General features: G+C 43.1%; 1 protein-coding gene across 1 annotated transcript in view; it reads left to right on the top strand.

Annotated features, from left to right (window-relative positions):
* The window catches only part of LOC136886223 (hemolymph lipopolysaccharide-binding protein-like), a 49,068-nt gene extending 38,805 nt beyond the window's left edge, over positions 1-10,263 (top strand). Inside the window, exon 6 of the mRNA XM_068230526.1 lies at positions 10,069-10,263. Coding sequence (XP_068086627.1) covers positions 10,069-10,214 — 146 coding nt within the window. The 3' untranslated portion in view covers positions 10,215-10,263. The remainder of the gene's footprint in view (positions 1-10,068) is intronic.
* The last annotated feature ends 4,729 nt before the right edge of the window (positions 10,264-14,992 follow it).

Genomic DNA, 14,992 nt, shown 5'->3' with positions numbered 1-14,992 from the left:
TCCGCATCCCTGACGCTTTATACCTTCCAGCAGATGATCCTTGTAAACTATGAACAACAACATTGAAGATTGCAGCCGTATCCCACCCCTGTAACCTTGAACCAAGAAATCATTCTACCATTAACGTTCAGTGTCAACATAAGTGAGTTTTATTGTTCCCAATAATCTAGGATTAATCCCATATTCTCCCAGTGTGGCTGACATCCTTCCTTGAAGTATTTTGTCATATGCCTTCTCTAGATCTATGAAGCATAACCACAACTATCTATTCATATCATAGCACTTTTTACTTACTGACGAATACTGAAGATTTGACCATGAAAACCCCTCTGAGGTCTGAAACTACACTGGACTCATCCAACATAGTATAAAATATTTATTGGTTTCTCCCTCCAAAAATACTAGTGAACACCTTGCCCGGTGCTCAAAAGAACCGCCATCATCAGTGTCGTTGAAATATCTTGATAGTTCTAGCAGTCATTCCCTAGCTTACATAGCTGCAGTTACTTCTTTCGTCAAATCAGGAGGTTCTTTACTAACTTTCCAGGCTCTCCTTATTACTCTGAGACCTCGGTTGTTCACAACATCAAGAAAAATATTTCCTCTCACATTCAGTCCACCTGTACCGTGCTTTGCTTGGAAGTCCTATGAGTTCAGCAGATTAACTCAGAACATTATTTATTTCCGTTTTCCCTCCGTACCTCCATACACTGCCCATCCCTTTTCAACACTTGTTAAAAGCATTTGATTTTCTCCTATCCCTTCCTTATTATCTCCCCTTAGCGAAATATCATTTCCTAACTCTTCCTAACTCGCCCATTTCTACTTTATTTGTTATGTTTTCCCCATTACTGTGGGTCGATAGATTAATATCGAATACCATTTCGTTCACCTCATTGCTTCTAAAGAATCCTGCACTGTCAAAACTAATTGGAAATCCTTTACTCCCGGAGGCTTGCTTAAAATATTCTTAGCTCGGTAAATTATGTGAAGCAGGCTGCTAATCTACTTACACATAGTCCAAGGTTAGCGACCTACGGTTGATTGTATAGTCCTCGCCTCTTGAGCACAAGGAGGGCCATGACGCAGAATACATTATGTCCGAGGGGCCAAATACTACTCCCGACTCAAGGAGGACCATGACTCAGAATATGTCCGAGGTGCCCAATACTACACCCGACTCAAGGAGGACCATGACTCAGAATATCTACTCCTGACTCAAGGAGGACCATGACTCAGAATATGTCCGAGGTGCCCAATACTACTCCCGACTCTCAGTACAACTTACTCGTCCCCTCAGTCGTTGCCCATAGTTCAAGTACTAGGACATGACTGCAGTCACTCACACGACAACAGTACCCTGGGGTCATGGTTGGACACGAAAGAGGTTCAACAACGAAGCAGCCGTCAAAAACGCCTTCGAAATATTTCTCACCATAAGACGGTCGATCACCAGGGATACGGGTCTGAATGCTCCTGCATCGCGTAGGGGAAGTGAATTGCATTTAGTGATGCACATCCTATTTAATAAAAAATCCTCGTCATGGAGTTCTCGTTGTGAGAAGTGTTACTACCAACTAGCAGCGTGCAAGGTGTTTCTTGATCACCAACACACTCATGTGCGACGATAAATATTACAGGTAAAGCTCGTAGACAAACAGCCCGAGTAAATAAAAATGTGTCGCTTCCTGTTTGAATGTACTGCCTTTCGTCATATTGTATTATTCTCTTTATAACCATTCTTTTCACACACACTACCAATCAGCAGCAGCTGTCAGCTACTCCGATCTCTATTTATAGCTGACGTCGTGTTTTACCGATTTCTTACTAAACATTTCCTTATTTTCTGCGAATCACTTGAAGCAATTCGTGAGGCAGGGCCCAGAAACATGCTTACAATACCCATATTTCAATTTGCACGACTAAAATGTGCTTTTCGCTACTCGCTCAGATGGTCTCGAAAATAATATTTTTATATATAACAAACGGTTTTGAACGATGACGACCGTACGTACATGCTGTCTCCGTTTCAGGATATATATCGCCGTGAATTACCTAGAAGGATACGCGTGTCACCATTATCACCGTGATTGATATTACTGAGCAGAGCCAGAGCGGGAATGTCACTACTTTGACACGTGAAAATGTTTGAGGAGCCCTCGTAGACTTCAACAGTTCTCAGAGGCAACAAACTACAACTTCTAGATTGCCAGATTACCAGGTCTCATTTACATCAGAGCCCGAACTTTATATACCTCCAAGATATTGATTTATCTCAGTCTCAAGTGCAGAAACGCAGTCCCGCATTTTGTCGCAGACTTTCTCATGTCTGATTGGTAGAATATGTGGCCTTGTTCTTATCGTTTGCACTCAAAGACGATGAACAATTCCGTTGGGGATAAACAGCACTTGTCTGGTTATTACATCCTCCTGAGACAATCAGGAGGTCATCTCTACTCTCTGGTGGGGCTACACAGTTTTACAGCTGGATGGCCTCCCTGATGTGGGAGAGGTGTTCTCTATTGTGTGAGCTGAAAACTTTCTTGTTAAGACAAAACGGAAACCAGATTTTGAGAAGTACCGAATGCATCTCACAGTGGACACAGACCAAGTGTTCGTAAACCTCCGCTGAGAAACTCCTTGGTGTGTTTTGTACTTGAGTTTTTTAAATTATTGATGTAAATAATGTAATATCTTCAGATCATCGCAATCAGACCTTGCAAATATATGGGTCTTATTGTTCAGCAAATGTCTACAAAGCGGAAAATTCTCCGAGAACTGGAGGAAATCCTGAATAAAGACATTATATAAAGGAAAGGACAAGGCGACAATTGAAACTCATACCGAGGGATTGTTCTAGAGAATAATATATTCAAAGTCTTCTGCAGTGTAATAGCAGAAAGACTAGAGAAATTCACTGGCCATCAAATATAACAGTATCACTTCGGATTAAGAAGGAAACGATCACCTTCACAGGCTATAAAATGTCTACAAGAAGACATCTGGGTGGCTTAATACACCCCACGGGCAAATACTGTACAGTCTTCGCAGGCTTTACAAAGGCATTCGACATGTTGGACAAGAACAGTATGGACTCCATGACAGAAGACAAGGCAATAGTAAAACTCATAGGAAGACTCAGTAGTATAATTGGATGGTTCGGGCGCCACCTCCTCCGGGCTCCCAGGGGCCCCTCCGCCTCCCGCGGGAAATTTGAATTTTGGCGGTAAATTTGAATTTTGGCGCGAGATTTGAATTTGTAAACATAGCCACGTGCTTTTTGACAGCTGTCATCGACAACAACGCATCGCTAACCTCACTGCTGCCATCTTGACGGGCCTAAACCTCAGTGGTACCAACTTAACCTAACTAGCGCGAGATTTGAATTGGTAAACAAAGCCACGTGTTTTTTGACAGCCACGTTGTTTTTGACAGACAACAACGCATCGCTAACCTCAGTACTGCCATCGTGACGGGCCTAAACCTCAGTAGTACCAAGTTAACCTAACTAGCGCGAGATAAACAAATCCACGTGTTTTTTGACAGCCACGTGCGTTTTGACAGACAACAACGCATCGCTAACCTCAGTACTGCCATCTTGACGGACCTAAACCTTCGTGGTACCAACTTAATCTCACTAGCGCGAGATAAACAAATCCACGTGTTTTTTGAGTGCCACGTGCTTTTTTGACAGCTGTCATCCGCCATCTTTAAACTACAGAGCATCGTGCTGCCCTCTTTATCGCAGTAGCTGCAAATTCGTCACCTGTCATCGGCAGTGCTGCCATCTTGGCGGGCCTAAACCTTAGTGCTACCAACTTAACCTCACTAGCGCGAGATTTGAATCGGTGAACAAATCCACGTGCTTTTCTGACAGCTGTCATCCGCCATCTTCAATCAGAGCACAGTGCTGCCCTCTTTAGCTACTTAACTTTGAAATGTGGTGGCGGATAATTTGAAAAATGCTTTTTGATAGCAGCCATCTTTGAGCACCGTGCTGCCCTCTTTAGCTAGATACCTGTGGTGGCAGACAATTCCACGTGACAGCAGCCATCTTTGAGCATAGTGCTGCCCTCTTTGTGGTGGCGGGAAATTCCACGTGCTCTTGTTTGGAAACAAACTCACGTGCTTTTTTCTGACAGCTGTCATCCGCCATCTTGCATCACAAACCTCAGTGCTGCACTCTTTATCTAGATTCCTTTGAAATATGGTGGCGGCAATTTGAAAAATTCTATGTGCTCTTGTTTGGAAACAAAGCCACGTGCTTTTTGACAGCTGTCATCCACCATCTTTAATCAATAGAGCACTGTGCTGCTATCATGCGGGCAATTTCGTCAGCTCTCATCCGCCATCTTTAATCTACAGTGCACCGTGCTGCCCTCGTTATGACATGTAGTAGCGGGCAATTTGAAAAGTTCTGTAAGCTGTCATCCGCCTTCTTTAATCAAGAGAGCACCGTGCTGCCATCTTTAGCTAGATACCTTTGAAATGTGGTGGCGGCAATTTGAAAATTTCTATGTGCTCTTGTTTAGTAAACAAAGCCACGTGCTTTTTGACAGCTGTCATCCACCATCTTTAATCAATAGAGCACTGTGCTGGTATAATGCGGGCAATTTCGTCAGCTGTCATCCGCCATCTTTAATCCACAGAGCACCGTGCTGCCCTCTTTATGACATGTAGTAGCGGGCAATTTGAAAAGTTCTGTTAGCTGTCATCCGCCATCTTTAATCAAGAGAGCACCGTGCTGCCATCTTTAGCTAGATACCTTTGAAATGTGGTGGCGGCTAATTGAAAAATTCCACGTGCTCTTGTTTAGTAAACAAACTCACGCGCTTTTTGTCAGCTGTCATCCGCCAACCTACATCGCAAACCTCAGTGCTACACTCTTTAGGTACATACCTTTGAAATATGGTTGCGGATAATTTAAAAAGAAAAATTCTACAGCAGCCACTTCTCGACGCTAATTGCACAAGATGGTGGCTATACATGACTCCTTAAAGGTGCTTATGCAAGATGGCCGCTATACATAGGTTCTTATGAGACGCCCTTGGGATGCTTGCGCAAGATAGCGGTTATACAAGGCTCCTTATGAGACTCCCTAGAGATGCTTGCACAAGATAGCGGTTGCTCTTATGAGGCGGCTTAAGGGTCCTTGCACAAGATGGCTAGAGACGCCCTAAGGATGCTTGCGCAAGATGGCGGACGCAAGATGGCGGCTATACACGACTCCTTATGAGACGCCTTAAGGGTGCTTGTGCAAGATGGCTGCTGCTCTTATGAAGAAAGCTAGCTTAGAGGCTAACGTGTCATGCTAGTTCGATTCATTAAATTTGGGGCTTAAATGCAAAATGTTAAATATCTCGAAAACGGTGCATCGTAGAGCAAAACGGACAAAATTTTTCTGCCCAATACGTCGGTTCGCAGTACGAGGAACATGATAGCATAAGAAAAACATAGTCTAATGATGAGATCAACGGTTCGGTTCCTACTTAGGCCCTTTGGCATTCGCTCTGTTTTAGCTTGTATTGATGAAAGTCTTCGTAACATGATCAGGTCTAGCTATGGTAGAGAGTATAACGTGCCGTGCAGGTTCGATTCATTAAATTTGGGGCTTAAATGCAAAATGTTATATATCTCGAAAACGGTGCATCGTAGAGCGAAACGGATAAAAATTTTCCACCTGATACCTAGGTTTGCAGTATCAGGAACATGATAGCATAAGAAGAACATAGTCTAATGATGAGATCGACGGTTCGATCCCTACTTAGGTCCTTTGGCATTGGCAGCTATCTAATTCTACAAGATGGCGGCTATACATAGCTTCTTATGAGACAGCTTAAGAGCGCTTGCACAAGTTGGCTGCTGCTCTTATGTGACTCCCTAGGGGTGCTTGCGCAAGGTAGCAGCGACAAGACGGTGACTATACACAGCTCCTTATGATACGGCCTAGAGGTGCTCACACAAGATGGTGGCTGCTCTGATGAAGAAAGCTAGCTTTGCATCGTGCAGGTATCTTTACAGCACTAAATCTCATACCTTTGAAATGTGGTGGCGGGTAATTTGAAAAATTCTACGTGCTTTTCTCTTAACAGCAGCTATCTTTAAACAATAGCGGCTATACATAAGCTGTTAAGGCCTCCTCATATGTCAAGGCATAGCTCTATCGAACAAGTTTAAACCTGCATCGGGATAGCTAGAGTAAGCACGTGCTGCAGTGATGACGTCATTATGCATGTTTAGACTTGCAAATCACTAAAGAACATAACAAGACTAGAATCGAACACTGCACTCTATGCCGTTAACTTTATCATGTGATCGGAACATTGATTGAAGTGTTTAGAACACTAAATAAGTGATCAAGACTAAAATAGAACACTGTACTCGATACAACATGTGTTTAGAACATGTCAGGCGATACCTTTGTTCTAAGAAGATTAGGTTACCGCACATTCCTTGTAGGGCTAATAGGCTAAAGGGCTAATGGGCTAAAGGGCTAGGGTGCCTCTCCTCTCTTTATCCGGGCTTGAGACCGGCTCTAAAACTAGAGGCGGAGTTAACACCCTAAGGAAGGAAGAATGTTGGGAAATAATCTATACGAATATAGTTTGTTTGATCAGTTCTGTGAGAAACATCACTTCTCCTGGTGCAAGAATCGCAAGAGAACCCTACTACATTATACCAGAGAATAAACACCCACACTTCTCTATGTGCATTTGTATGATCTTATTAATTAATTAAATAAAAGTGCCCACATGTCTCGTCGTGAAAGTATAATAGATAGGTAGTGTTCCTCACTTCGATATAATCGCCAAGAACTCAATGGTGTCTCTCTGTAATCGAACGTGAACAGTAATTTACAAATTGATATGCTAACACTTCGGAGACATAGAATGAAAGTTGTGTGTCAATATCATCCACATCCCTGGTAACGATTACGGAACCTCCTGAACCTCAGACCAAGTAGTGACATCGTCGATAGTAAGACGACCAAAGCCAACTTCGCTGTTCTAATAGTCTCTGTGATACGAGCCCGAAATGTTTTCTTCTGAACAGATGACGTCCAGCCGTGAACCGCGATGTCCGGTGGCCATTTCACTTGACCTCAGGTTAACTAATCGATATATATGTACTTGCTCTCTTCACCTTCACATCATCGTCTTCCGAAGCAGTTTCTACTTCCTGGTACGCTTGAATTTTCATACTATTTTGTGATATTTGAAGCCATCTCCATCCCGTTTCTTCTCAGTTATAAAAAAAAGAAATGCTCGAATTTGTTGTGAATCTCACTGTGCTGTCTTTTCAGCTTCCTTATTGCAGCTACTACAATCTCCGTTTCTCTTTGAGTCAGCGACTTGCACGTTTCGGATCACTCTATTCCCTGCAGCCACCAACAAGTACATTCTGACACTATCACTCCACTGGGGGTGATATTTGCACTGTGCCTTTGCGTATTTCGTTCATCGCAATTATGATTCCCATCGCTTCACTTTGGCTGACTTTTGGGTGGTTCACTGGTTTGTATTGACTTTAGATTTGTTTGTGTCTGTTATAAAATGTGCACTACGGGTGACAGATCGGGATGGGCATAGTTTCGTCAGTGGGCGTGCTCAATGAAAGTAGAAAAATTACAGATGGGAAGGAACCTCCTAGAAAACCATCGCATGAAGGATTCTTGTATATCTCTGATGTTACTCAGTGGAACACAGCATGGCACGTTAAGATATCCAGGTGCTACCAGCACGCCGAGTGCTAGAGATCGGTGGCTGTGAGGATACCTTGGCTAGATCTTTCATGTATTAAATCTCTATATTGTTTGTCATTCAGGACGATATTGAAATAATGAGAATGTTTCAACAGTTATAGACTGACGCTCATTTCTGCGAAGTGATTGCCTCGTGTGATGATGTACATAGCTACAACGGCACTTCTGTTGCCTTAAACAAAGTTACTGAGGAAACGGGAATCATTGGCACCAGTTACACATTACAAGATCTCGAACTGTTAAGTGTTAAATACTATCTCTCTGTGAATGGATCATTTGCACAATGCAAACCATGTTATCTCCATAGTATGTATTAAAGACTATTAACATACATACATTATCATTATAGACTGGTATGCTTTTCAGCGTTCAGTACTTCCAGGGGTAACGACTATCTGTCTTTTGTTTCATAAATACATTAACATGTGTGGTTCTTATTTCCAATTACTTGTCGTACAGCACTAGTCGTTTATAATGTTGTGTGTTTCTGACAGCACGGCGCGATTCTTACTAAGTGGACATTTTAGGTCAACAGATGTATAAAAAGGCAGTGCCACAACTTCTTCAGACGACAGTTCTCCAGGCATAGTGGATTTAATCTTGGTTTGAGGAGCATCAGCATGTACTTCAACTTCTTCTCTGGCCTATTCAATCACTCGGACTACTGTGGTACGTTATAGCGACAAGACTTCACTGCCTCTGAGGCAGCTCGGTCAAAGTTTTATGACGTTTGTTACTAATTACTATTTTCAATTATTGGGTGGTGGTATGGTGGTATTTGTATTTTATGAGGAACTAAAATTGGGCAGCCATCCACTAATGGACCAAAAGAATGAAAAGGTCTGACACTTCGAGAGATGAAGGTATCGGCCTAAGAAAGGGAAGGGGGAGATGAAAGTCTCCTCAGGTATCAAAAATGTAATATCGCCGTGGTCGGACAAGAACGAGAGTTAACCAGGGACAGATGAACGTGAGGAGCCTGACAAAATTATGTGGAAGTAATGCCAGGACTCAGCTAACTTCCCCACGGTCACTAAGTCACGCTCCAAAATGAAGAGCTCTTGGGGCGCATTTTATTATCCTCTTACGATTGGCAGGGAATACCATGGATGTATTCTATGGTCCCTACCCACGGGGTCGTACTTATCGGGAAAATAAAACAACAATGTTGTCGCAACCTCAAAACACACGGATAAGAATTACGAAACTTGAAAATGTTGAAAATATACCGAAAGCGATGAATGTGTCTTATAAGGGACAGACTATTTATGAATAGAATTGTAAGAATAAGTACATCAAATCAGAATAGAAATACCGCGGTGCGTAATGATAGGGAATACAATTCAATACAGAAGAGCGGAACAGAAAGTGAGAATGCACGTAATAGAGTACAACTGGCAGCACACGGCGTATCGACATGAAGTACCAGCTTCGTACCATCAAAGTTATCGGATTGGAAACTGGAGCACGAGATAACATCCAAGACTTCTTTATAAATTTCCACAAAGTGCTTCAGCTGCCTGTGAAAAGCGTAGATAAAATTGACATCGCTCCAATTCGTGGATCTGTGAACATATTCCGATCTCATTTACACGGACCTGGTTGACTTCATGATAGCAATATGTACGAACCGCTCACGTGGTAAGTTGTTGCCATCAATAGAAATTATTTTTAGAATAAGATTACTGGTGGCTTAACAGTGCAGTCAAGTAGAACATCAGTGAATATTGTTCTAATAGGAATACCACTGGGAGACCATCCTCTATTAACACCAATCAGAAGCGGTCCGGCACTTCTAAAAATTGAAGGTACCGGAAAGATAGAGAAGCCTCACGACGGTCGTGATTATGAAAGACTCCCAAGGCCGTCGGTGTCGGACTAGAACAAGTGTTGACCCAGAGAGGTCGCACAAGAAAGATAAGAGAGAGGAGCCTGACAAGAATTTAGTGGGGAAAATGCCAGGCTCAGCTAGAGGAACCGTGGTCGTCAAACCACGGTCTCAAGTGAGATCCAGTGGTTGACCTTTTAGTGTCCTCTTACGACAAACAGGGGATAACGTGGATGCTCTTCTAACTCCCAAACCCACTGGGGGTTCTGAAGGCTGAGGTTCGAATCCCGCTGTATACTGGGTTGATGTTTTCATCCAGAAATGCGCGTGTTGTCAGGAAGTCCATCTGGCCGTAAATCTGAGGCGAAAACCAAAATGAGCCTGTGGTGTTCCAGTGACCTCGGAAATAACTGGGATAATCTGAAGAAAGATACAGTGTTATGGATTGAGTGTACGACACTTATGTCCTGTGTTTCAGGTGAGCCTGCTCTCAGCAGTTGGTGGCTGCCTGGTTACCCGGATAACAGTGCTGGTGATAAGTGCGCCTTTGCTGTCGGGACAGGTCAGCTGTTCAACATCGATTGTGCAAATCTCCTGTACTTCATCTGCGAGATCCCGCTGTGAACAGATCTCATGTACAGTGTTGATATATAATAAAGATACTTGTTAATAAGTCGTGACGTTCTTTCTCCTGTTTCAACACTAACTACAGGGAAATTATTCAGAACAGCGAGGTCATCAGTCGTGTATGTTCTACCTTCCCTAAAAACGACAAGGTAATCAGACATATAATATTCTACCTTTCTTTAAAACATCAAGGTCATCGGACATGTAATGTTCTACATTCCCTCAAAAGTAACAAGGTCACCAGACATATAATGTTCTGCCTTCCTTTAAAAATAACAAGAACACGAGACATGTAATGTTCAACCCTCCCTCAGAAACAACAAGGTCATCAGACATCTAATATTCCACCTTCCCTCAAAAACATCAAGGTCACCAGATATATAATGTTCTACCTTCCTTTAAAACAGCAAGGTCATCAGACATGTAATATTCTGCCTTCCTTTAAAAACAACAAGGTCACCAGATATGTAAAGTTCTCCCTTCCTTTAAAAACAATAAGGTCACCAGACATCTCATTTTCTACCTTCCCTCGGAAACAGCAAGGTCATCAGTAGTATAATAGGAGAGTTCGGCCGCCACCACCTCCTCTGGGCTCCCAGGGCTCCCTCCACCACCCGCGGGAAATTTGAATTTTGGCGGGAAATTTGAATTTGTAAACAAAGCCACGTGCTTTTTGACAGCTGTCATCGACAACAATGCATCGCTAACCTCACTGCTGCCATCTTGACGGGCCTAAACCTCAGTAGTGCCAACTTAACCTAACTAGCGTGAGGTAAACAAAGCCACGTGTTTTTTGATAGACAACAACGCATCGCTAACCTCAGTACTGCCATCTTGACGGGCCTAAACCTCAGTAGTGCCAACTTAACCTAACTAGCGCGAGGTAAACAAAGCCATGTGTTTTTTGACAGCCACGTGCTTTTTGACAGCTGTCATCGACAACAACGCATCGCTAACCTCACTGCTGCCATCTTGACGGGCCTAAACCTCAGTAGTGCCAACTTAACCTAACTAGCGCGAGATAAACAAAGCCACGTGTTTTTTGACAGTCACGTGCTTTTTGACAGACAACAACGCATCGCTAACCTCAGTACTGCCATCTTGACGGGCCTAAACCTCAGTAGTACCAACTTAACCTAACTAGCGCGTGGTAAACAAGGCCACGTGCTTTTTGACAGCCACGTGCTTTTTTGACAGCTGTCATCCGCCATCTTTAAACTACAGAGCACTGTGCTGCCCTCTTTATCGTAGTAGATGTAAAATTCGTCACCTGTCATCGGCAGTGCTGCCATCTTGGCGGGCCTAAACCTTAGTGCTACCAACTTAACCTCACTAGCGTGAGATAAGCAAATCCACGTGCAGCTGTCAACGGCCATCTTTAATCTATAGAGCACAGTGCTGCCCTCTTTAGCTACTTACCTTTGAAATGTGGTACGTCACAGCTGTCATCCGCCATCTTGCATCCGAAACCTCAGTGCTGCACTCTTTAGCTAGATACCTCTGAAATGTAGTGGCGGCAAATTCTTTATGCTCTTGTTTGGAAACAAAGCCACGTGCAGCTGTCATCCGCCATCTTTAATCCGGAGAGCACACTGCTGCCCTATTTAGCTACTTACCTTTGAAATGTGGTACGTCACAGCTGTCATCCGCCATCTTGCATCGCAAACCTCAGTGCTGCACTCTTCAGCTAGATACCTTTGAAATGTAGTGGCGGAAAATTCCACGTGCTCTTGTTTGGAAACAAAGCCACGTGCACCTGTCAACAGCCATCTTTAATCCGGAGAGCACCGTGCTGCCCTCTTTAGCTACTTACCTTTCAAATGTGGTACGTCACAGCTGTCATCCGCCATCTTGCATCGCAAACCTCAGTGCTGCACTCTTTAGCTAGATACCTTTGACATGTAGTGGCGGCAATTTGAAAAATTCTTTATGCTCCTGTTTGGAAACAAACCTATGCGCTTTTTTGTCAGCTATCATCTGCCATCTTTAATCTAGAGAGCACCGTGCTGCCCTCTATGTGGTGGTGGTAAATTCTACACGCTCTTGTTTGGAAACAAACCCATGTGCTTTTCTGACAGCTGTCAACCGCCAGAGAGCACCGTGCTGCCCTCTTTATGCCGGTGGCAAATTCTACGTGCTTTTTGGCAGCTGTCATCCGCCATCTTTAATCAAGAGAGCACTGTGCTGCTATCATGCGGGTATTTTCGTCAGCTGTCATCCACCATCTTTAATCTACAGAGCGCCGTGCTGCTCTCTGTAGTAGCGGGCAATTTGAAAAGTTCTGTTACTTGTCATCCGTCATCTTTAATCAACAAAGCTTCGTACTGGTATCTTTAGCTACATACATTTAACATGTGGTGGCGGATAAGTTGAAAAAAAACTTCCGTTAGCTATCATCCACCATCTTTATTCAACAGAGCATCGTGCTGCTATCTCTAGCTACATTCATTTAACATGTGGTGACGGCAATTTGAAATTCTATCTAGATGCCAACTTTAATCCTCAGAGCACCGTGCTGCTTTCCCTTTGAATTGTGGTGACGGATAATTTGAAATTCCGTTAGCTATCATCATTAAACATTAGTGCATTCGCTAACCTAACCTCTCATCTACTATCTTGAAGGAGATTATACGACACCTCCTCTACCTCCTGCTCTTCCTCCTCCTCCTCCCTACCACCTCCGCCTCCTACTCCTCTGTCAAAGCATAACTTTATCGAACACGCATCGCGAAGGCAAGAGTGTGCATGTTTAGACTTGCAGATTACGAAAGAAACATAACAAGACTTGAATCGAACACTACACTCGATGTCGTTAACTTCAACATGTGATTAAAACATTGTCTGGTGTGTTCAGAACACTACATAAGGAGAATCGAACGCTGTACAACATGTTAGGGGATACCTTTGTTCTAAGAAGATCAAATTGAAACATAACAAGACTAGAATTGAACACTGCACTCGATGTCGTTAACTTTAACATGTGATCAGAACATTGATCGATGTGTTCAGATCACTAAACAAGTAGAGCCGAACACTGTACAACATGTCAGGGGGTACCTTTGTTCTAAGAAAATTTGATTGAAACATAACAAGACTAGAACCGAACACTGTACTCGATACAACATGTTAGGGGATACCTTTGTTCTAAGAAGATCAGATTGAAACATAACAAGACTAGAATTGAACACTGCACTCGATACAACATGTGATCAGAACATAGATTGATGTGTTCAGATCACTAAACAAGTAGAACCGAACACTGTACAACATGTTAGGGGATACCTTTGTTCTAAGAAAATTGGATTGAAACTAACAAGACTAGAATCGATCACTACACTCGATGTCGTTAACCTTAATATGTGATCCGATACAACATGTTAGGGGATACGTTTGTTCTAAGAAAATTAGATTGAAACATAGCAAGACTAGAATCGAACACTGTAAGAACATTGTTTGATGTGTTCAGAGCAAAAGTACAACTTCAATGATTTACCTAGTGTAAACATCAAAAACACACACTGTGCACATATCGCACAGCTATCTCGCCTACCACTTGCCTAGTATGAAAATCAAAAACACACTGTGCACATATCGCATAGCTAACTCGGCAACACTTCAAATGATTTGCTTAGTATGAAAATGAAAAATCTATAGCGCGTAGCTAACTCGTTCATCTCACTGCTAAGACGCTTAGTAATTGCGAATACACTGATATATCTCATACGAAAATCAAGAAAGCACACTGCGTACCCAACTCGCTCGGGTCACTCGCTTAGTAATTGCAACACGACTAGAACACTGATACACACACGGATAAGAATGTTCCGAGATACTACATACTTACATGTTTTTTAAAAAAATAGGGGGATGAAAGATCATAAATTATATGTACACATGTTGTCTCCTCTAAGTTGTAAGACGAAATGGACGCAGTACTGCGAATTTCCGCTCTAGCTGGCGAAAGGAAGTGGCATGATATCTCAGCAAAAAAATACGCGTGAGCTTGCATACACGCAAGTCAGACACAATGATGGATACCGCGATTCAAATCCTGGCAACTTATGCCGTCAGGAAGGGCATCTGGCTAGATCATGTTATGACGATCGCGCAGGTCCCTCGCCTAGCATTTGCTATTTTTTACGGCTTCTAAGAGTAGGAGTTCGAACCCGCTATCTTCCGAAGTAGCGAGAATGATTGCGAGTACTGGAGTGTTTGAGGGTGATTCATTTGTTGGATGGAGGCGTTAAGCTGTGTGCAGGCTTCTTCGGTAGGCGTAGGCTATGTGCCGGTACCGGGACATCTAGTTATAAAACCCACTACAACAAATTTATCGCGTATACTGCGATTTAAAATCCTAGTCAGGAAGGGTAACCGGTCGTAAAACTATGGTGTATGATCTAAGAGGCGGGGTGTGCAAAAAAGCCAGCATTAAGTAAGGGCTGTTGATAGGGGGCGTTAAACCTTGTGCAGACTCCTTCGAAAATGATTTTGAGTACAAGACGTTGATGGTGATTCATCTGTCGGATGGAGGCAATAAGCCTTGTGCAGGCTTCTTCGGTAGGAGTAGGCTATGTGCCGGTACCGGGACATCTAGTTATAAAACCCGCTATAACTAATTTATCGCGTATACTGCGATTTAAAATCCTAGTCAGGAAGGGTAACCGGTCGTAAAACTATGGTGTATGATCTAAGAGGCGGGGTGTGCAAAAAAGCTAGCATTAAGTAAGGGCTGTTGATGGGGACGTTAAACCTTATGCAGACTCATTCGAAAATGA

Source organism: Anabrus simplex, chromosome X, assembly GCF_040414725.1.
Source record: "Anabrus simplex isolate iqAnaSimp1 chromosome X, ASM4041472v1, whole genome shotgun sequence".
Classification (NCBI taxonomy): Eukaryota; Metazoa; Arthropoda; class Insecta; order Orthoptera; family Tettigoniidae; genus Anabrus; species Anabrus simplex.
The sequence above is the reverse complement of the archived record's forward strand: the minus strand, read 5'-3'. Positions and strand labels throughout refer to the sequence as shown.